Genomic DNA, 21551 nt, shown 5'->3' on the forward strand with positions numbered 1-21551 from the left:
AAGAACCTGACACTATGAGCAACGAATTTGGTTATTTAAACCTATCGTTGCCAAAATCGAAGCGCAACCACAGGCAACAGTTGACAAATCTCTCCCAATCTGGGAGTGTTAAAAGCAGACGCAAATGGGTGAGTAGACAATGGAGCTAGAAGGAAATTATAGATTTGTTGAGGGGTATTCTATCAGTTTTCATAAAAGATGCTGATAAAATATCAATAGTACAGAGAAACCTATAAGTACATCAAAGTGGGAAACCTATTGAATCTAATATAAGGAGTAAAATAATAATGGAGAAAATACTAGAATTTCAGTTCGGTAGTCCTACTGGGTAATTTTAAGGAACTGGTGGGATAATTGCAGGCATCCTGGATATAATTTCCAACATGCTCTATATTGTGGAATTATGTGGTTAGATTGTAAAATAGGAATGTCACTCCGTTATTTATCATTTAAGAAGGGTGAGAGAAACCCAGGAAACTTTGGGGGTGATTCTCCCATCACAACCCTTAAATTTTCTGGTCAGTCGGGTTGGGAGATGCGCGTGTAGGCCATTTCACAGGTTTCCCATGAGCGTTTACGACTCACTTGCATCTCCCAACCGGAAAGAAATGGCACCACAGGGACCGCACGGAAAACTGGTGTGCCGCTGATTTGCATGTCTTACCATACCCCAGCATGCCATTATCGGGATCGACATGGCAATCTCCAGCCACATTTCCATCTCCCACCTCTTTGGCGTGATGTCACTTTGGCGCGAATCAGAGTAGGTATATAAAAGTCTCAACCTGGCGTGGCAGCCTTGAACTGGTGTGAGGAGGTAACTGCTGCTAACGGAGCATGAGGGATGTTGCAGGCAGGCCCTGGAGATGCCTGGTGGCCTTCGTTCTGCTGTCTTCAAGTGTTGGCCCATTGACCAGTGATATCTGGGGTGGGGGGGGCACAGAACGCTTCTATTTTATCAGAGCTCTCTGAGCGAGGTTCCATGAAAGAGTTCTGCTCAGCCCTCCCCTCCAGGGCACTTTGCAGTGACATTATCTTGCCGTGGGGTGTGGTCAGGTGTTGTACTAAGTGCTGGTATTACAGGGTCGGGGACAAGTGTACCATGTGCTGACTGAGGCCTAACCAGATGAAGCAGCTGCTGCTCCAGAGGTTCAGACATGGACTGCATGGAATCTGCTGTCACTGGGCTCACATCTGGTGCTGATTTACAGTCTGTCCCTGCCCTGTGACACGGACCAGCAACACATGCCTGCAAACAGATGTTGCAGTTGCACATGTAGCAATGGCTCAAGGGTACACATTGCCCACAGTTGCACACCGACCTGCATAATCTGTGCCAGCATTTGGCATGATGGAAATCTCACACAATACTAATCGGGCCACTCGTGGCACCATGGATTGTGTGGTGTTGCCAGTCATTCCATGCTCTTTCCAAACCCCACTGTGTAGATGGATCGCAGTTTGCTCAATTTAGAGCTGGCCATTATGGTGGATCCAGGGGTAGAGGAGGAGGAGGAACAGGCAGCTTAGAGGTGGTGGGTATGGAGAGACAACCACAAGAGCAGCCACCACCAGACCCTCAGGAAGGAGGACATGGGGCTGCTGCTCAGGGCCAGGAGGTGGGTGAGCATCTCCCGAGAGGATGCACAGAAAATGGAGGATGCTGAGGCTAAGGAGGTACAGGCCCCACAATTCCTTCCAGGCTCTCTCGAAGGAGATGTGCTGTTGCCGGCTGTGCCTGTCCAAGACCACCGTGAGACACCTTTGTGAGGTGCACTCACACCTGCCACTTCAGGGGAGGGGCGGCCACTCGTTCCCTGTTGATGGGAATGTTATGGCTGCCCCAAAGTTTAATGACTCTGGCTCACTTCAGGCACCTGTGACACAGATATGGGTCATGATATGGGTCTGATGTGGACCGTGCACAGCAGGATACCTGGGCTCTCGGCTCTGCTTCTATTGCTGGGATTCCCCATCCAGAGAGCAGTGACCGGGACACACATCGCCTTGCAGGCCCCATATACAGGGCCCCAGCAATTTGTGAACAAGAAGGGATTCCATTCCCTGAACATCTAAATCGTCTGCGACCATCTAATGAGGATCATGCAGGTCAATGGATGTCCCCCGGGGAGTGTTCATGACAGCTTTGTGCTCAGGCAGTCAGACATCCCTGGGCTCTTTGAAGACCAGCCCAGGCTCTTGGGATGTCTACTGGGTGACAAGGGGTACCCACTAAGGTCATGGCTGATGATGCCTGTGCAGAGGCCCCAGACCGAGGCAGAGACCCACTACAACAAGGCCCATGCAGCCACCCGGTCCATCGTTGAGCGGTACATTGGCTTGCTGAAACTGCGGTTTCACTGCTTGGACCGTTCTGAGGGGCCCTCCAGTGTGACCCTGTGCATGCTTCATGCATCGTTATCATTTGCTGCTCTTTTCACAATTGGAAAGGAGGAGGAGGACGAGCAGCGAAGGGGCCAGGTGTGCACCCCACCACATGAATAGCCGCAGGAAACAAGGCAGGCGGCAATGGCAGGTCTCGGCAGCCTTGATTGCAGCTGGTGCTGTGCAGTGAAGCGGGTGCAACCAACACATGTCCACCACTCCCCAGGAGCAAGTGCAGCCACTATTCCCCCTCCAAACCACCTGGACCCCCAAACCACATCATCCTTCCCATGCTCCTGTCATCCTACTACCCTGTCCCCCAGAATCTTCCAACCCTATTAATCTGCCTGGACTGGCAGTGGTTGTGAGTCTTGACTGGAGGCTGGAGGATGATGACGACTCGCTGCTGTGCACACTGGGATCCTGCCCCTGGTGCCACTCAAGTCTGTACTTGGAATGCACACTGTCACATAGCCATAAGGGTTGGGGACACATGCATTTTGGCCAATGTTGGGGGTGGGGGGGGCACTTGCACCAAGGATCTGGTGGATGTTGGGGAAGGTAGGGCAGGCACTCTGAAACATTGGCTGAGTCTTCAGGCTCAGCAGACAGCACCTCTATGTTTGGGACTCAGGAACACTCAGCTCTGTGGGGGATGAGGGGGGAATCAGAAACACATTAGTCACAGCTGTGAGGTGCAATTAACAGTTTATTATGTTCTTAACATTATTGATTAATAAATCCTGACTACTGGTGACCATCACCTGTGCCCTCTAGTGAACTATAACTTTCTAATTTTGTGTGGTCTACTGCTTCTTCTAGATCTGGAGGGCTCCGGCTGATTTGCGGATGGCAAGGTTTCGTGCCACCCTGTTCATCTCACTGCTCTTAAGATGTTCTGGTGTGAGGAAGGGGGGAATTGGAAGGTCTCGGGACATCCGGGATCTCCTGGGTGTAAGGCCCCAGCATAGGCTTAACCCTTCTTCCTCCCTTGGGGTGCCCAGAGGCTCCAGGGACACTCCATGGGATGCCAGGGTAGCTGGACTGAGCTTCAACCTCTGGCATCACCTGGCTCTGCCAGTCTTGGAGACCAAGATGTGTCTGCCCCATGATTTGTGATCCCTCAGCCCTGTTCCTCTGCTTCAGCATTCTGTAAGCAAGCCAGGCTCTGGAGCCTCTCAGCAGTAGCCCTCTGAGCCTGGGCTAAGTTGTCGAGTCTCACAGCCACTGCCTGCTGCGTCTCCAGAATGCCAGCAAGAGTCCCAGCCGTGGCCAACAGTATCTCCCACATATCCCCGACACCCACGGCCAAAGAACCCTGTGCCACCTGGATGACGGAAACATACTTGCCTTTGGCCCAGAGTGTCTCCAGGATAACCTGGACCCTAGCACCCATGAGGACAGACCCCTGAGCCAGACTTTCCACTGCAGTTGCCACCCTTGCAGTGTTGGTCTGGGTCTCACGCTGAATCAGCACCACCTCCTGCAACAGCACTTTGTTTGACTCCCTGAACAGCCTTGCAGTTGCAGCATGGTTGCTGACAGCCCTTCCACAACTCCCCAGGTATCCTGATGTATCTCCACCAGCCTTGGGAGGAACAAACCCAGAGGCCCAGCAGCTGACCTGAGGACAGCTGAATCCTGGCCTCCGGCAGACCTTTCTGTGCATCTGTGAATGGTAGGTCAGGCTGGAATGAACTGGTTGAATTTTTGTGGTGCTCACTAATGATGCAGTTAAGGGAATACCTATGTTATTTTTAAACTTGAGCCAAGTTACTTCAGTGTTTGTACACATGACATAGACATGTCTTGGACATATGGAAACTTTTGTCAGACTACAAATGTTGGGCTAATTCAAAATTCCAAGACCAGATAGAAAGGGAGATAGGTAAATGTTTATTTTGTCAGGGCATTGAGGAATATGGATAAATGATGGGTAGGTGGAGTTGATAGAGAAATTAGTCATGATCTGATTGATTAGAACACATTCAAAAGGCCTCCTAGTCTCATGAATGCAAATAGAATGGTTTAAATCTTGAGATTTGCAGCAGACAGAATATTGGAGAAAAAGGGCATATATATAATATGGCGAAGGTCTTGAATAACTTTTTTGTTTCTGTCTTCACGGAGGAGGACGTGAATAATTTGCCGGGTGTTAGCGATGGAAAGGTGGTAGGAATGGAGGGTCTTAATGACATTACTGTTACTAGAGAGGTGGTGCTAGACAGACTGGAGGGGCTGATTGTGGACAAGTCCCCAGGACCGGATGGAATGCATCCGAGGGTTCTGAAAGAAATGGCGGAGGTGATAGTGGATGCCTTGGTGGTTATTTTCCAGACGTCGCTGGATTCTGGGGAAGTGCCGGAAGATTGGGAAACGGCTAATGTTACGCCGTTGGGTGCCAGGCAAAAGGCGGGGAATTATAGGAATTATAGGCCGGTTAGTTTAACGTCTGTGGTAGGTAAAATGTTAGAATCCATCATTAAGCAGGAAATTGCGAGGCATCTTGAAGGGAATTGCTTGATAGGGCGGACGCAACACGGTTTCATTAAAGGGAAGTCGTGTCTGACAAATTTACTGGAGTTCTATGAGGATGTGTCTAGGGCAGTGGATAGAGGAGAGCCGGTGGATGTGGTCTTTCTGGATTTTCAGAAGGCGTTTGACAAGGTACCTCACAAGAGGTTATTGCAGAAGGTCAGGGGACATGGAGTTGGGGGTAGGGTGTTAGCGTGGATAGAGGATTGGTTGTCAAATAGGAGGCAGAGAGTGGGGGTCAATGGGTGCTATTCGGATTGGCGGATGGTGACTAGTGGAGTGCCCCAGGGGTCGGTGCTGGGGCCTCAGCTATTTACCATTTATATAGATGATCTGGAAGAGGGAACCGAGTGCAGGGTGTCGAAATTTGCTGATGACACCAAGATTGGGGGAACGGCAAATTGTGCGGAGGGTGTGGAGAGTCTGCAGAAGGATCTAGATAGGCTGGGCGAATGGGCCAGGAAATGGCAAATGGAATTTAATGTTGGCAAGTGTGAGGTGGTCCACTTTGGTAGGAAGAATGGTAGGAAGGACTATTACTTACGTGGCGAAAAACTGCAGCAGGCGACGGTGCAGAGGGACCTCGGGGTCCTTGTGCATGAGTCGCAAAAACCCAGCTTGCAGGTGCAGCAGGTGGTCAGGAAGGCGAATGGGATGCTGGCCTTCATAGCGAGGGGGATTGAATATAAAAGTAGGGAGGTCTTGCTGCAGCTGTATAGGGCATTGGTGAGGCCGCAGCTGGAGTACTGTGCGCAGTTTTGGGCGCCGCACCTGCGCAAGGATATTTTGGCCTTGGAGGGAGTGCAGAGGAGGTTTACTAGGCTGATACTGGAGTTGAGGGGATTGAGCTATGAGGAGAGGCTGAATAAACTAGGCTTGTACTCGTTAGAGTTTAGAAGAATGAGGGGAGATCTCATTGAGACGTATAAGATGATGAATGGGATGGATAGGATAGAGGTGGAGAGACTCTTCCCGCTCAAAAAAGACAGTAGGACTAGGGGGCACAGCCTCAAGATAAAGGGGAGGCGGTTTAGAACGGAGTTGAGGAGGAACTTCTTCACTCAAAGGGTGGTGAATCTCTGGAATTCTCTGCCCGTTGAAGTGGTGGAGGCTGCCTCGCTAAATATTTTTAAGAAGCGGGTTGATGGGTTTTTGATAAGAGAAGGGATTAAGGGTTATGGGGAGAGGGCGGGAAAGTGGAACTGAGCCACGACAGATCAGCCATGATCTTATTGAATGGCGGGGCAGGCTCGAAGGGCTAGATGGCCTACTCCTGCTCCTATTTCTTATGTTCTTATGTTCTTATGTTCTTATTGAGGGTGCTGGAATACAGATTGCTGCAAACTTTGCTGCTTAATGTTAAATTAAGTAGTGTTGTAGGTAATAGGATACTTTAATTTAATACTGGTCTAAGTTCCATCTACCTTGAAGACAATATACCTCAATTATATGTATTTATTACAACATAATTGAGCTCCATGATGTAAAATGCTGGGGTCAGTGGAGATGACTATTCTGGTTTTGGCACCTCTTCAATTTGTATAAACAAAAGAAAATGCTTTAAATGAAATTACTTCTGAATCACAAGCTGCAGAGGACTGTTTTCACCTTTTATTTGGGGTTAATGATGGATGGTGCTGCATGTGTTGGCCACCTTCCATCTGCTCTCCCACGTGTTCTCCCTGCAGTAAAGAGATTCCAAATTCAAACCAGATTTTCAAACTACTTCCTGGACCCGATACAGGAAAATAACATGTCATCTGCTCGGCAATCCTTCTGTTCACTGTAAGCATATTGTGGTATTATGACTGCCAAAACAAGGAAAACAGTGTTCCTGTGCATATATACTTTCTAAGTTTTTTACCTGAATGATTGCACCAGAATTGATGTTCTCCTCTGCATATTTAACTTCAACACCCCCATCAGGTTTTGCTTTGAATATTATTAAGCTTCAAAGATTTCTTCCATCCCCGTTGATTGCTTAATTACTCCATCTATTCAATGTGCTGTAAAAAAACACAGCAGTTTTGATTTATGACTGTGTATACTTGTGTTGGATTATGTATGTTATTTTGCTGGCTCTGTGAGCATTTAAAGGGTTTTGAGATACTGGAGGTCAGAAATACCCATAGTGTACACTGGGGTGTACACTGCCAGGGACCTCGGTTCGATTCTTGACTTGGGTCACTGTCTGTGTGGTGTTTGCACGTTCTTCCCATGTCTGCGTGGGTTTCCTCCGGGTGCTCCAGTTTCCTCCCGCAGTCTGAAAGACATGCTGCTTAGGTGCATTGGCCATGCTAAATTCTCACTCAGTGAACCCAAATAGGCACTGGAGCTTGGTGACTAGGGGATTTTCACAGTAACTCCATTGCAGTGTTAATGTAAGCCTATGTATGACACTAATAAACAAACTTACAAAATGACTCTTCTTCTGTTGCGCCATGCAATGAATGGGAAGGAAGGATTGAGGAGGAGCTCAGAGAGTGAGGAAATGATAATGAACTCCATGTGGTGTGGGAAGAAGCCAAGAGTGTCGAGTGAGAACACCATCTCCACCATCACCCCACCGCCCCCCCACCCCCGCCCCCACTACCACCCCCTCCCCAAATGCTGCATAGACCAAGGTTTCTGGACTTCTCTATAGAAAGCCTGTGATTATCAAGGAGGATGCCATAAAGCTGAGTTATTTAGAAAACTAAGCATTGATATCAAACACACTGATTTAAAACTAATTAAAAGGTGATTATGAAGAAGGAAAGCTGAGCGAGAGTTGACAGCCTGCTACCTCCATGGCAGAACAGATGGAAAGAATGATGAATAGAGTGAAAGAGGAAGGAACAGGAGAGAGCAAAATACTTCATGCATTGTAAAAGTCAAAGGGAATGTATTGACAGCTGGTAGCCTTTATTTTAGAAATTTATTGCAACCACTTAATAGTTCTTTTGCTGAAGCATGGACTTCCCACAATCTCCTTCATTCAGATTGTCAAAGTGGTTGAAAACCGCCAATTTATTTTACTATAATTTGTCTTACTAGATTGAAATGTGATGGTATATAATCAACAAGAGCATTGTATCTAGCAGTGTTTTGCCTGAACATCAAAGTGAATGATACGTGGCCCTTTCTTCCTGGATTGAGCTTATAAAACAATGCAGCACACATAAAATTATAATTACTGATTTCAGCCACAATGGTAAAATTAAGTTTTGATACCTAGTTACGTTGGGAGACCAAAATTAATTGGGCTTAATTCTTCTTGTCAAAACCAGCTGTTAAAATCATTATCAGCATCCTGGAAGTTACCATTGACCAGAAACTGACTTGGACTAGCCACATAAATGCTATGGCTGCAAAAGCAGGTCAGAGGCTGGAAATGCTGTGTGAGTAACTCATCTCCTGACTCCCCAAACAAAGCCTGTCCAACTTCTACAAGGCACGAGTCAGGAGTGTGATGGAATACTTTCCCCTTGCCTGGATGGTGCAGCTCCAACAGCACTCAAGAAGCTCAGCACTATCCAGGACAAAACAACCCTTTGGATTGTTACCCCTTCCATAAACATTCACTCTCTCCTCCATAGATGCACAGTGGCAGCAGTGTGGACTATCTACAAGGTGCACAGCAGCACCTCACAAGGCTCCTCCAATGGAACCTTGCAAATCTGTGGCATCTACCTTTAGAAGGTCCAGGACAGCAGACACATAGGAATGCCACCACCTGCACTCACCAAGCCACTCACCATCCTAATTTGGAAATAGAGCCCCATTCCTTCACTGTCACTAGGTCAAATTCTGGAATTCCCTCCCTAACAACATTGGGGCTGTATCTACACCACATGGCCTGCAGCAGTTGAAGAAGGCAGCTCACCACTGTCTTCTCAAGGCCAATTAGGGATGGACAATAAATGCTGGCCTAATCTCTGACACCCAAGCCCATGAAAAGAAAAGTAAAATAACAAAATAACTTTAAAATTCAAATGAGGATTTTTGATTGATGTCAGATCTGAGACCATAATATTTACAGAAAGATGAGTAAGATTCAGGAAGCTGAGACTGACTGAAAGTTGGGGCATGAAGGATCTGTCAAACTTTAATAGCAGAATTTCTAACATAACTGGCAATAAGGATAGTGAGATCCAGTTATTATGTATGCCCCTATGAGCTAAGGGTACATATCACGAGGTAGGCCTGGCAACTTGAACAGTGGGACCTCTTTATTAGAGGTGTACACTCATTCACAGTCAAGTCTAAGACTGCCCAACAGGGTTCCATACTGGGAGGAGCTGGGGTTACCCGACCTGCATTTTTAAAGGGCCGTTCGCACTCCAAACTTCAATGTACAACATATATGTATACTTCACACCCCTCTAGCTCTCACATAGTGAGAAAGGCACTTGCTTTGTGGAGACAGCACCTTCCTCCTCGCTTTAATGACCTAAGAAAACCAAGGTCCCAATTGTTCTAAGGCTTTATTATAAATGATTTGTGTAAGATCCCCCGCCCTAAAGAGGCAGCACACTTGAATCTCCACTGTTTTACAATAGATGTGTATGAAATATGTTATTAGCATATTCCCCATTTATTGCCTTTACTGCCCAGCATGGATGTTTGAATCCATCTTGGCTGTGCTTTCATTGTATTTTTGTTTATCCTCAAACATGAAATCTGAACAGGTTACTTGGATTTGTTTTGTTGTGTTCATTATGTGGAGCTGGGTGTTCCTGGCATTTATTGCCCATCCCTAATTGTCCTTGGCAGTAATAAGATAACTAAGCAACTTGTTCAGCGTCTTAACTAAGAGGGCAGTTCAGAATCAGTCACAATGTCAAAGGCCAGATCAGGCAATGACAACAGACTTCCTTCCCTGAAGAACACCAGTGAAGCATTGTGTTGTTATGACCTTCTGGTGGATTTATGACACACTGATGCCAGCTTTTTAAGATTGAAATCAAATTTTTAAACGATTGTTATTAGTCTAGGCCTCAGGATCGCTAATTCAGTTGCTTAATCACTGCACTACTATATGCACTTACATGGTGGCATGGTGTCACACTGATTAGCATTGCTGCCTCCAGGGACCTGGATTCAATTCCAGCCTCAGGTCACTGTCTGACTGGAGTTTGCATATTCTCCCCACAGGTTAGGTTGATTGGCCATGCTAAATTGACCCTAGTGTCAGGGAGATTAGCAGGGTAAATATATGGAGTTACAGGAGTAGGGCCTGGGTGGGATTTGGTCGATGCAGCCTTGATGGGACGAATAGGCTCCTTCTGCATTGTAGGGAATCTATGATTCTAGGAAATGTGTACTATCCCAGGGACAGCTCAACATGCTTCATAGTGAGCTACTTTGGTTGAAGTGCGATCATTGTTGCTCTGTACACAATGTGATAACAAATTTGCTTGTAGGAAGATCTCACATACAGTAATCGCGATGAATGACTACTTAACGTGTCTCCTTTTTAAATTTTTATTGGGTTAGGTTGAGGGATGAATGTTGGCCTGATGAGTGAGAGAGTCCCTTCCGTTTCTCTGAACAGTTTCATTGAATCCTATGTTTATTTGAGCAAGGCAGATGGATCTAAACTTAAAATTTTGCCCAATTTTGTCAGTTTTTGAAGTTGTGCTTGCCTTGGAAAACTGGGTTGGATGGGAACAGTAATCCAGAATGCTGGTTGGGGAGTGATGTTGGAGATGTAATGGTGGGTACCACTTCAGGGTGATCAAAAGTGGAATGACAAGTTTAGCCCCTGATTTCTCATAATGACTTAGTCTCAAGCTTCTTAGTAGAATTTTAACTCAGAAGAACATGCAAGTTGGGAAGCAGCTCACCTGTAATCTTGTAACAAATTTTTCCATTCATGGCTGGAAATTCCCAACCTCGCCCATGGCTGGGATTCTTCAGTCCCGCTGCAGTGGCTGGAGTTTTGACTGAGCACACATTCTTCATTCTCACTGGCAGCGGTAGCGTGATGCATAAGACTGGACAATTTCTGACAGCTTCATGCTTAGTCTCAGCTTGCTTCTTCTCATTTCTCATGCATGTTGCAGTAAATTATGTACTTACATCTATAGGAGCAGAAGTAGGCCATTCGGCCCATTGAGTTTGCTCCAGCATTCAATAAAATCATGATTGATATGATAATTCTCAACTTCATTCTCCTGTCTTACCCCAAAAATCTTGATTCCCTTTCCATTTAACAATCTACCTCAGTCTTGAACATAATGACCCAGCCTTTTCAGCTCTCTGCAATAAAGAATTCCGCAGATTCACTACCCTCCGAAAGAAGAAATTTCTCCTCGTGTCTGTCTCTCACTGTTAGATAATTCCCTCTGGTCCTGAGTTTCCATATGGAGAAGATGTTTAATCTGATGGGTGATACTGAGCTGAATTCTTTATTCTGTCCTGGGATGTGGGCATCACTGGCAGGGCCAGCATTTTTGCCCGTTCCTCATTGCCCTTGAACTAAATCACTTGCTAGCCATTTAAGAGTGAACTGCATTGCTGTGGGCCTGCGGTGACATGTAGGCGGACCAGTGGTAAGCATGGCAAGTTTCCTTAGTGAACTAGATGGTAGTCATGGTCACCATTATTGATTTTTCATTCTAGATTTATTAATCAAATTAAAATTCGAACAGTTGCCATAATGAGTTTTGAACCCATGTCTCCAGAACAACAGCATCTGAAGTGTTCCATTTTTAGGGTTGATCGACCTTATTTTGAATTAAACAGAATGGTCTGTCATTTTAACATGTGACTGGTCTCTGCGCCTCCCAGTCCTCCCCCGCTGTATTTTGATAACTTTTTTTTCTGTCCAAAACAGCACTGGTTAAAAGAGTGCAGCAGTCACCTCTATTTTCACTCCCTACAACACAGACCAGCCTCTGAAGCTCTGCCAAGAACAACACAGACAGTGGGGAATGTTGTTTTTTTGAGACACCAGTCAGTCACAGAGCATTGTCTCTTATTCTTCACGAGCTGTGCCAGTGCTGAAAGTGGATTTAATCACTGAAATAAAAACAAATGGAATTGGGTAACAGCTTCTTAAGCCGGCTCGATGCCTCCAGTGATTATCCCCCGTGATAACTGCGTCTGTCTTTATTCCACAGTAAAACTGCGTTAATTCAAAAGTGGCTGTGACTGGAAAAGCTTTTCAGTGTAACTTCTGTGTCATTCTATGATTTGTTAGATAAGTTCCTTTTCTCTCCCATTCTCCCCGTATTTCCAGCCTCTTGCTGCAGGGCTACTTTCTGCATTGAGAAGTGCTTATCTCACCCAAAAGAAGTATGGACAGGATAGAGTCTTTGGGCACTGTAGTGTCTTGGAACTTGTGACTGCTTTTCTTATTCACAAGTTTCATAATGTGCACGTTGCCACAATCTGATCCTTCAGTCCACAACATCTAATATCAGTGGCTGCAATCTTTTTTTTTGGGGGGTGGGGAAGAGATATTGGAAGTAAAGGTTTAAGTCAAGGGATCCATAGAGGTAAGTGTTGCGTCACACACAGCGTGGGAGGAGTTGCAGCTGAATTCTGTGTCAGAAATGGATTTATTACTGTGCTGCTTAGCTTTGGAACTCAGTGGAGTATGTGACAGGATTTCTAAAACTTCAGTTCAAAGTGCTCAAGGATCTCTGGAGTAATTGTCATGAAGAGAAAAAACGAATGTGGTTACCTTGGAAGTATAAAGTGGTACAGTTAGTTATTTTTCTATGTTTCATTTAAATGGATCTGAGAGAACCAGAGCCAAAGCTCTTGTAGTTAGTTTTTCCTTGTCACTGAATATGTTGGTCTTGTAATGCAGTGTCTGAAATATATTGTGTTGTCCTTTTTTGCTGCCTAGTAAACATAAATGCAATTTGATATTCCACAAGATCTTTTTTCATGCTTGAGCTTCTGTAAAAATCCATTGTGATCCCATGGGATCCTTGCTAAAGTTTGGTTTCAGTTTTTAATTGATTCCTACTGTGCCAACATCAATTAGACTTAATTTTATTATGGCCAAAGGGGAAACTAAAGCAAAGGATTTGCAACATGTTTGCTCAGTGAAATGCTGCTGTTTCAGTATCATCCGTTTGGTACCAAAATTTTATATTAAGATTGGTGCCCAGATTTTCCAGGATGTTGTTAGGAAAATGCTGGGACATGTGTGGGAAGAGGTATAGAGGGTTTTTTTCCTCATTAGTAAGTTGTACATTGCACTACATTTACAATGTTCATGAATCAATGAGCAAAATTAACACTATTGTGATTATTAATACAACTCTGCAGTTTGTAAAGTAAAATTGGAAGCTGCTTTTTAAACCCCTATTATACTGTGTGAAGACATTCTGCACTGTGGATGTCAGGAAAATAACAGCACAATGGGGAGTGACAAGTGTGTGAAGGATCTTTAGTATAGACTTTGAAACAGGGGTAATTTGCATCCCTTGTTAATTTAATTAATGTTGGAAAGTCTCGCTAAAGTGCTCAGGAAGTCCCGTGAGCATTGTGAATATTTTAATATCGTTTTGAGAGCAATATGTGAAGTAGACAAAGTTTCCTCAACTCTACAGGAGTCTATAATTAGATATAATACTGTCTGCATTCTGGATACAAAATTTCAGGAGCTTCTCCAGAGGGATTTACTCTATTTTTGGTTTGACTTCTCCACAGCACAATTCAGTTGAAGACTGTGATGAAGAGATAGAAGACGGGGCTGTTTATAATGTGAGCTTGAAGAAAATCCAAATACAACAAGCGGCCAGCAAGAGTCCAAGATGGCCGGGGGTGAGTATAGCTTAATCTTCCCTTCTACCTTTCCTCCTTTTTTTCAAAACAATGCATGTATATTTAAATGCTTATATTGGGGTTAAACTCTGGCTTTATTACATGCTCAAAAGGTTGAATGGGAATTGTCCATTTCATCAGGAATACATTTATCTAAAATCCTGTGTATTGAGGTTAATAGCTGATCAAGCACTAAAGAAGTGGAAACAAAAATGAAGCGATATAGCATCAAACGTTAGCAATTAAATTTGATGAAATTAAATCTTTGGCAAATGTGCTTCATCTAGATTAATCTGGTTGTTCCCATTACTTGGTCAAATTTAGCCATGTGCTTTCCTAGTTAATCTTCTAAAGCAAACTTCAGATATATCCAGTGAGTGCTTGCGCTTGACCAAGTCATTCTATGGGTGTGCATGAAATATTCCTATACCATTGTGGAAAAACTACTTGAGCATTTACAGGGACTAGAGATGCTCACCCTTCTTACCAAGAAAATACTTTCTTTGTTACCTCATTAGTTTGACCTGAAACTGAGAATTCTGGTGTTCCATGAGGGATTTCCCCCCACAAAAGTAGCTTGTACATTTGATGGCTGATTGCAATTGTGGATGTTCAGCTCAGATCCTTATTTACAGTACTTCTTTGCAAATAAGTTTGATACCATGCTGTTTTTAATTTCCAAATAGCACAGCTGTTTATAAAACTGAACCAACACTGGAACAGAGCTAGGATCTTTGCAACTTGATAGGGTAGTGAGTTAATGTGGTGGCATGTGGGATTATAACCTGATATAGAAGGAGCAATCTGATTTTGTTTATCGATTGTTCTCTTACTTTGTGGTGCATTTAATGCTTTCAAACACGGTATCTTCTTTAGAATCCCTAGAGCGCAGAAAGAAGCCATTTAGCCCATGACATTTGCATCAACTCTGACAGAGCATTTTATCCAGGCCCTTTCCCTTGCCCTTTTCCTGCAAGCCCACACACTTACCATGGCCAATCCACCAAACCTGCACATCTTTGAACCATGGGAAGAAACTGGAGCATCCAGAGAGCCCATACAAACACAGGAAGAATGCGCAAACTCCATACTGTCACCCAAGGCCTGAATTGAATCTGGGTCCCTGGAGCTGAATCAGCAGTCCTGATCGCTGATGTTGGATCTAATGTACAACCATGGAAATCCAAGTTACTCTTGTGACAAATTTGGTACTTGGGATGTAGGAGTTTCAGCTCATTTTTCTGAATAGAGTTGATCACTAATACAGAGGCTTGAGGATGAATACTCACTTGGAAAGATTTTGTCGTACAGGTCACTTCATATTGTTTGAGAAGCTTATTTTGTCCATAGCCCGTACTTTGTGACTTTTTTAAAGAAAACTCTATTTGCATGGAGCTGCAGTTTGCTTAACCCCTTCCTTAGATGCATTATCTCACTTAATATTGTCCTTTTGACATTGTCATCATAGTACTAACAGCACCTGCCTAACCCTGGCCAGCTCCAGAACATAAGAGCATAAGAACTAGGAGCAGGAGTAGGCCATTTGGCTCCTTGAATTTGACCGTCACTCAATAAGATCAAGGCTGATCCTTTTGTGGACTCAGCTCTCCTTGCCTGCCTATTCACAACCCTCGATTCCTTTACTGATTTTAAAATCTGTCTATCTTAGCCTTACAAACCTTCAATGAGGTAGCCTCAACTGCTTCACCAGATTCCACCGAGATAACAAGAATACCTATTTCAGACTCCTATTTATTGACTACACCTCAGCCTTCAACACTCATTCCTGTACTCTGTCTCGTCATTGTTTGAGGTCTGACCCACTATGGTGGTGTCTTCAGCAAACTTGAAAATCAAATTGGAGGGGGATTTGGCTGCACAGTCATAAGTGTCTAAGGAATATACTCATCTCTGAACTCCATGGCCTAGGCCTCGGCACCTCCCTCTGCGACTGGATTCTGAACTTACTAACTCTCAGACCACGATCAGTAAGGATAGGCAACAGCACCACCTCCACAAGCATCCTCAACACCGGTGCCCCACAAAGCTGTGTTCTCAGCCCCCTGCTATATTCGTTATATGCCTATAACTGTGACTAATTTCTCCTTCAATTCAATTTTCAAGTTTGCTGACGACGCCACTGTAGTGAGTCGGGTCTCAAACAATGACGAGACAAAGTACAGGACACAAAGAGAATCTGAACTGATGCGGCAACAATAATCTCTACCTCAATGTCAACAAAACAAAGGAGAATGTCATCTACTTCAGGGAGCGTAAAGGAAAACATGCCCCCGTCTACATCAACAGGGATGAAGTATAAAGGTCGACAGCTTCATGTTTTTAGGTATCCAGATCATCAACAACCTGTCCTGGTCCCCCCAATGCCGACACTGTCATTAAGAAAGCCCACCAACGCCTCTACTTTCTCAAGACTAAGGAAATTTGGTATGTCAGCTCCAACACTCTCCAACTTTTACAGATGCACTATAGAAAGCATTCTTTCTGGACAGTTTGGTATGGCTCCTGCTCTGCCCATGACGGCAGGGATCTTCAAAAAGTTGTGAATGTAGCCCAATCCATCTCGCAAACCAGACCTCCCACCCGTTTACTCTGTCTCCACTTCCTGCTGCCTTGGCAAAGTAGCCAGCATAATTAAGGACTCCATGCACCCTGGACATTCTCTCTTCCACCACCTTCCTTCGGGAAAAAGATCCAAAAGTCTGAGGTCACATACCAACCGAACAACTTCTTTCCTGTTGCTGTCAAACTATTGAATGGACTTACCCTGCATTAAGTTGATTTTTCTAGCTATGACTGTTTCACTACATCCTGCACTCTTGCTTCCTTTTCTGAAGTGTTTTGTTTGTATAGTGCACAAGAAACAACACTTTTCACTGTTCATATACATGTGACAAGAGTAAATTAGATTCACAACACTTTGGGTGAAGAAGTTACTCTTCAACTCATTCCTAAATCTGTTTCCCCTTATTTTGAGACTATGTCCCTTGAGTTCTAGTTTCCCCTGCCAGTGGAAACAACTTCTCTGCCTCTCTCTTAAATTCTCTTAATTTTATGTTTGTAAGATTCCCACCTCATTCTTCATTCCAGTGAGTATGGTCTCAGTCTCATCACAACCCAACCCTCAACTCCAGAATCAACCTCATGAATCTCCTCTGCATCCCCTCAAGTGCCATTATATCCTTAAGTAAGGAAACCAAAACTGTACACAGTATTCCAGGTGTGACTTCACCAGCACCTTATACAGCTGCAACATAACCTCCCCGTTTCTAAACTCCCTCCCTCCCTCCAGCAATGAAGGACACAATTCCATTTGTTTTTATTATCTGCTGCACCTGCGAACCAACTTACTGTGATTCATGCACAAGGACACCAGGCTCCTCTGCACAGCAGCATGCTGCAATTTTTTACCATTTAAGTAATAGCCCATTTTGCTGCTATTCCTACCAAAATGGATGACTTCATATTTAACAATATTTGTACTTCATGCCCTACCCACAAAGTATCTATATCCCTTTGCAGATGTTCTTGCACACTTTGCTCCACCAGTCATCTTCGTGTCATCTGTGAACTTAGACATTCACTTGGTCCCCAACTCCAAATCATCGATAAAAATTGTAAACAATTGTGATCCCTATACTGATCCCTGAGGCACACCACTAGTCACTGATTGCCAACCAGAAAAACACCATTTACTCCCACTCTTTGCTTTCTGTTAGTTAACCAATCTTCTATCCATGCTAATTTGGTATCCATAATACCATGCACCTTTATCTTGTGTAGCAGCCTTTTCTGTGACACCTTATCAAATGCCTTCTGGAAATCCAGATACACCACATCCACTGGTTCCACAGTGCTTCTAATGTCCTCAAAGAATCAGTAACTTAGTCAAACATGATTTGCCTTTCATAAATCCATGCTGCGTCTTCCTGGTGGGACAATTTCTATCCAGATCTCTTGCTAGTTCTTCCTTGATTCAAGCATTTTGTCTCACTGCAGAAGTTAAACTAACTGGCCTGTAGCCACCTTTTGTCTACTTCTTATTTACAAGCTGTGGCATCACGTTTGGGGCAGTGCCAGTAGATTGGAAAACAGAGTCAGCAAATTTGGTAAATTACCACAAATGCATTTGCTATTTTTCCCTGCCATCTCTTGCAGTACCCCGGGATGTATTCCATCAGGGCCAGGAGACTTGTTTCCCTTTAACCCCATTAGCTTGCCCAACACTGCTTATTTAGTGATAATGACCATTTCTAAGTCCTCACCTGTCATAATCTTTTTCATCAATTTTTGGCATGTTATTTCTGTCTTCCACTGTGAAGACTGACACAAAACATCAAAATGTTCAATGCCTTGGCCATTTCCAATTATTAAATTCTTGTTCTTGTCTTCTAAAGTGCAAATGTTTACCTTTTCATTTGTATCCTTGTAGAAACTTTTGTTATCTGTTTTTATATTCTGAGCTCGTTTACCCTCCTCTATGTAGCTTTTTTCATTGTCTTTCTGTTGAGTTTTAAAGATTTCCCAATCCTCTAGTTTCCCAGTAGTCTTTGCTCCTCTTTATGCATTTTCTTTGCATTTGATATCCATGGCTGATTATCCCTTTTTCTACAGTCCTTCCTTATCACTGATATATACTTTTGCTGAGCACTTTGAAAGTCCTCCTTTGTCCTATCATAAAGCTATTGCTCCCAGTCTACCTTGGCCAACTCCTCCCTCATCCCATTGTAGTTTCCTTTAAAGCACTTGGATTTTACCTTGCACTCCAGGGTCCTGCTCCTCTGAAATAGCCATGAACAATAGAGCTATTCCTCATTTACAACTCCCAATGTAATCCTGAAAATAGTGCGCCAAATGAAAATCACTTTGGCCTACCCCGGTGTTGAAGTGGAAATTTTTCTGCTTCTTGACTGTGATAGAGAAAGGGGCTCAACAAAATTCATTCCGACCAAATAACTAGTCTTTATTTACAAAAGACTGCATGCAGTAGTGGCAGTAACATGAGTTTGGAGAGCCGTTGTTATGACTTGCTAATTCCTTTTCAAGTCCTCACTTATATATAGAATCAGTTCAGTATTTAGACAAAATCATTATCAGTTTGTGTGACCAGAGTTTATTCAGGAATTCAATCAGTAGTAGCATCATCAGCAATATCATAAATCATGGTACAACTTGCTGACCTCCTAGAACTCTTTGTCTCATCAGTCATACCTTTATCTTGTCCTTTGATAGAACAGAAGAAACTTGGTGACTCCTTCATCCCTAACCTTATCTTGTCGTAGTCATACAGCCCTAGGTTATGCGGAGTCAGTCTTATCAGGTCTTGACCTTCTCCAATCTTATTCATGTCTAGGGTTATACGGAGTCAGTTTTCCTTATTTTGTACCAAATATTCGACCAATTTTCCCATCATGCTATTACTTCATTCGTACAACTTCACAACAGCTGTATTCAGCTCCTCAAGCCTGATGGCATTTGGTTCCTGTACCATGTTTACCCCCTGGTAATCTTTCACCCCTTTGATTACCAGTTCCCCTCTGTCTACCGCACTAGTCACGTCCTCATAGAAATCCAATAAATTCATCAAACACGACTTCCCCTTAACAAATCTGTACTACGTCTGCTCTATCAAACCATTCTTTTCTAGGTGCCTCACTAATTCTTCTTTGATGATGGATTCAAGCATTTTTCCAACTACAGACGTTAAACTAGCCGGCCTATAATACCCTGCCTTTTGCCTGCTACCTTTTTTAAACAGCGGCGTAACATTAGCCGTTTTCCAATCTTCCGGCACTTCCCCGGAATTCAGCGAAGTTTGGTATATAATCACTAAGGCATCTACTATCACCTCTGCCATTTCCTTCAGATCCCTGGGATGCATTTCATCCGGTCCTGGGGACTTGTCCACAATCAGTCCCGTTTCAGTAAGTTTCTTACTACTTTGTGTAGTATGCTTTGTCTGTGTAGTGCACAAGAAATAATATTTTTCACTGTACGCTCATGTGACAAATCAAAAGCAAACTCTCCAAACCTCTGCTCCATTTTAAATGGATGACCCGAGAGGCTTGCTAGACAGGATAGTCATGAGTGAACCACATTGCTGTGGGCCTGAAGTTTCATGTAGGTCAGACCTGGTGAGGGTAGCAGAGTTCCTTCCCTAAAGGACATAATGAACCAGATTGTTTTCTATACAATTGGTGATTTTCCTCTCCTAGATTTAAGTGAATTCAAATTCCATCAGCTGCTCTGATGGGATTGGAACCCATGTTCGTTACAGCATGCGTCTAGGCCTCTGGATTAGTAATCCAATGACATTGACACTGCCACCATTCCCTCCATGCTCTTCACCCACCCCCCATCCCCCAAAAGAAAACATGTAATAAGGGTGGGTTATGTTCCTGACCGGGAATACGTACATTCAAAAGCCTATTGGCTGCCTTGAACCTAACTGGCTCAAAAATCCTCAACTCTTGATTCTCAATACAATTCAATTACCTCCTTGCTGCTTCCCACTGTCAGCTCACTGCCACTCCTGATTCTCCTGCTCAATGCTTCCCTTTGCTACTGTAAGCAAGGGCTTGGGACATGGATGGTGAGAGCAAGGGAGCAAAATGAGCTGCAAGTGTCAAGGCACATGGGGAATGTCAGGGTGGGAGGTGGCAAGCAGAACAGTCACAAAGGGAGATGCCTAGCAATAAACTGTGTCCCTGTTAAAATGAAAGAGCACAATTGGAACATCCTCTAATTTGACAAACTCACTCAAATGCATGTGTTAGAATGTACTTAAAACGGGTGATGCTTCCACACTGCTGTGACACTGCATTCGTTCTCCCTGCCACAGTTTGTTTCTTGACCCATCTTCAACCCTTTGACACCGTTGACCAGAACATCCTCTTCAATTAGTTTCTTTTTCCATGTTGGTGAGACTGTTCATCACCATTGTCTCTAGTCTTCCACTGAGAACTTGACATCCATTTGTGGGATAAATACCAGCTGGGAGCTAAGTGGCTCATTGGAATAAAAGTTGTATGATCCTGCATTTCTGAGAGGCGCAAGCGGTGAGACAGTGACTGATTGCAGGGCCACCATGAAGTACAAGATTGATTTACAACAGAATAGTACACATTACAGAAATGAACATGTGCTGACTCCTGGCAAATTGATCTGTGGTTAACCTGGTGGTGCAAAGTATTTACTAATTGAAGAAATTGGTGCGATTCTGGCTAAAGTTGGTTTTGACCATGAGGAAAGTTAGTAGTACTGCTCTCTGCATGTACAACATCTCCAAAGGGCTTTCAGTACTAGCTCTTCTAGGAGTGCACAGTAAATATAGAATAAATTTCAAATTTAGAATTGTTCTTCTTTTGTTAATTGTTGAATTGAAAACCAGCCAGGAAGAGTTGATAGAAAATGGAGAGATGAACTAATCAAGGACATTTAATGTTGAAACTTGCAGGTGGCTGGTTAGTTGGATGACTTGTTATTCCATTCCATCTCATCACTTCAATCCCACCCCTCCAAACTAATTTCCTTAAGGGTTATGAAGGGCATGTAATAAGTGAAAAGGATTCTGGAGATGATTGTAAATCATGGAAAGTATGTTTTTATTTTATTTAAATTTTATTTAAATTTCCCCTTCCTGGATGTGGTACAGCAAGCCAGATATCTATGGTTAGCTCATACAGGTGTGAGCTTAAATAGAGTTCCAGCAGGCCATTTTACCAGGTGGAGGTCAACAAAGATTGTGTAGAGCTCGCGATTCTGCTCCTGACACTTCTCCTGAAGTTGGCACGCAGCAAAAATCATGTCAGTAGTCCCACAACCTTTGTGGAAGCCACACTGTGACT

The 21551-nt window shown here is 44.0% G+C and overlaps 1 protein-coding gene across 2 annotated transcripts in view; it reads left to right on the top strand.

The window, feature by feature from the left end:
- The window catches only part of LOC145347939 (ral guanine nucleotide dissociation stimulator-like 1), a 90424-nt gene continuing 68873 nt past the window's right edge, over positions 1 to 21551 (top strand). Inside the window, exons 1-2 of one of the 2 annotated variants that reach the window (XM_080195926.1) lie at positions 1 to 128; positions 13573 to 13686. In XM_080195926.1, coding sequence (XP_080052052.1) covers positions 15 to 128; positions 13573 to 13686 — 228 coding nt within the window. In that variant the 5' untranslated portion in view covers positions 1 to 14. Of the gene's footprint in view, positions 129 to 12519; positions 12610 to 13572; positions 13687 to 21551 lie in introns of those variants that run through there. The other variant, XM_080195927.1, reaches the window with a different exon arrangement.

This window comes from Carcharhinus amblyrhynchos, chromosome 9, assembly GCF_965287045.1.
Source record: "Carcharhinus amblyrhynchos chromosome 9, sCarAmb.v2.hapA, whole genome shotgun sequence".
Taxonomy (NCBI): domain Eukaryota; kingdom Metazoa; phylum Chordata; class Chondrichthyes; order Carcharhiniformes; family Carcharhinidae; genus Carcharhinus; species Carcharhinus amblyrhynchos.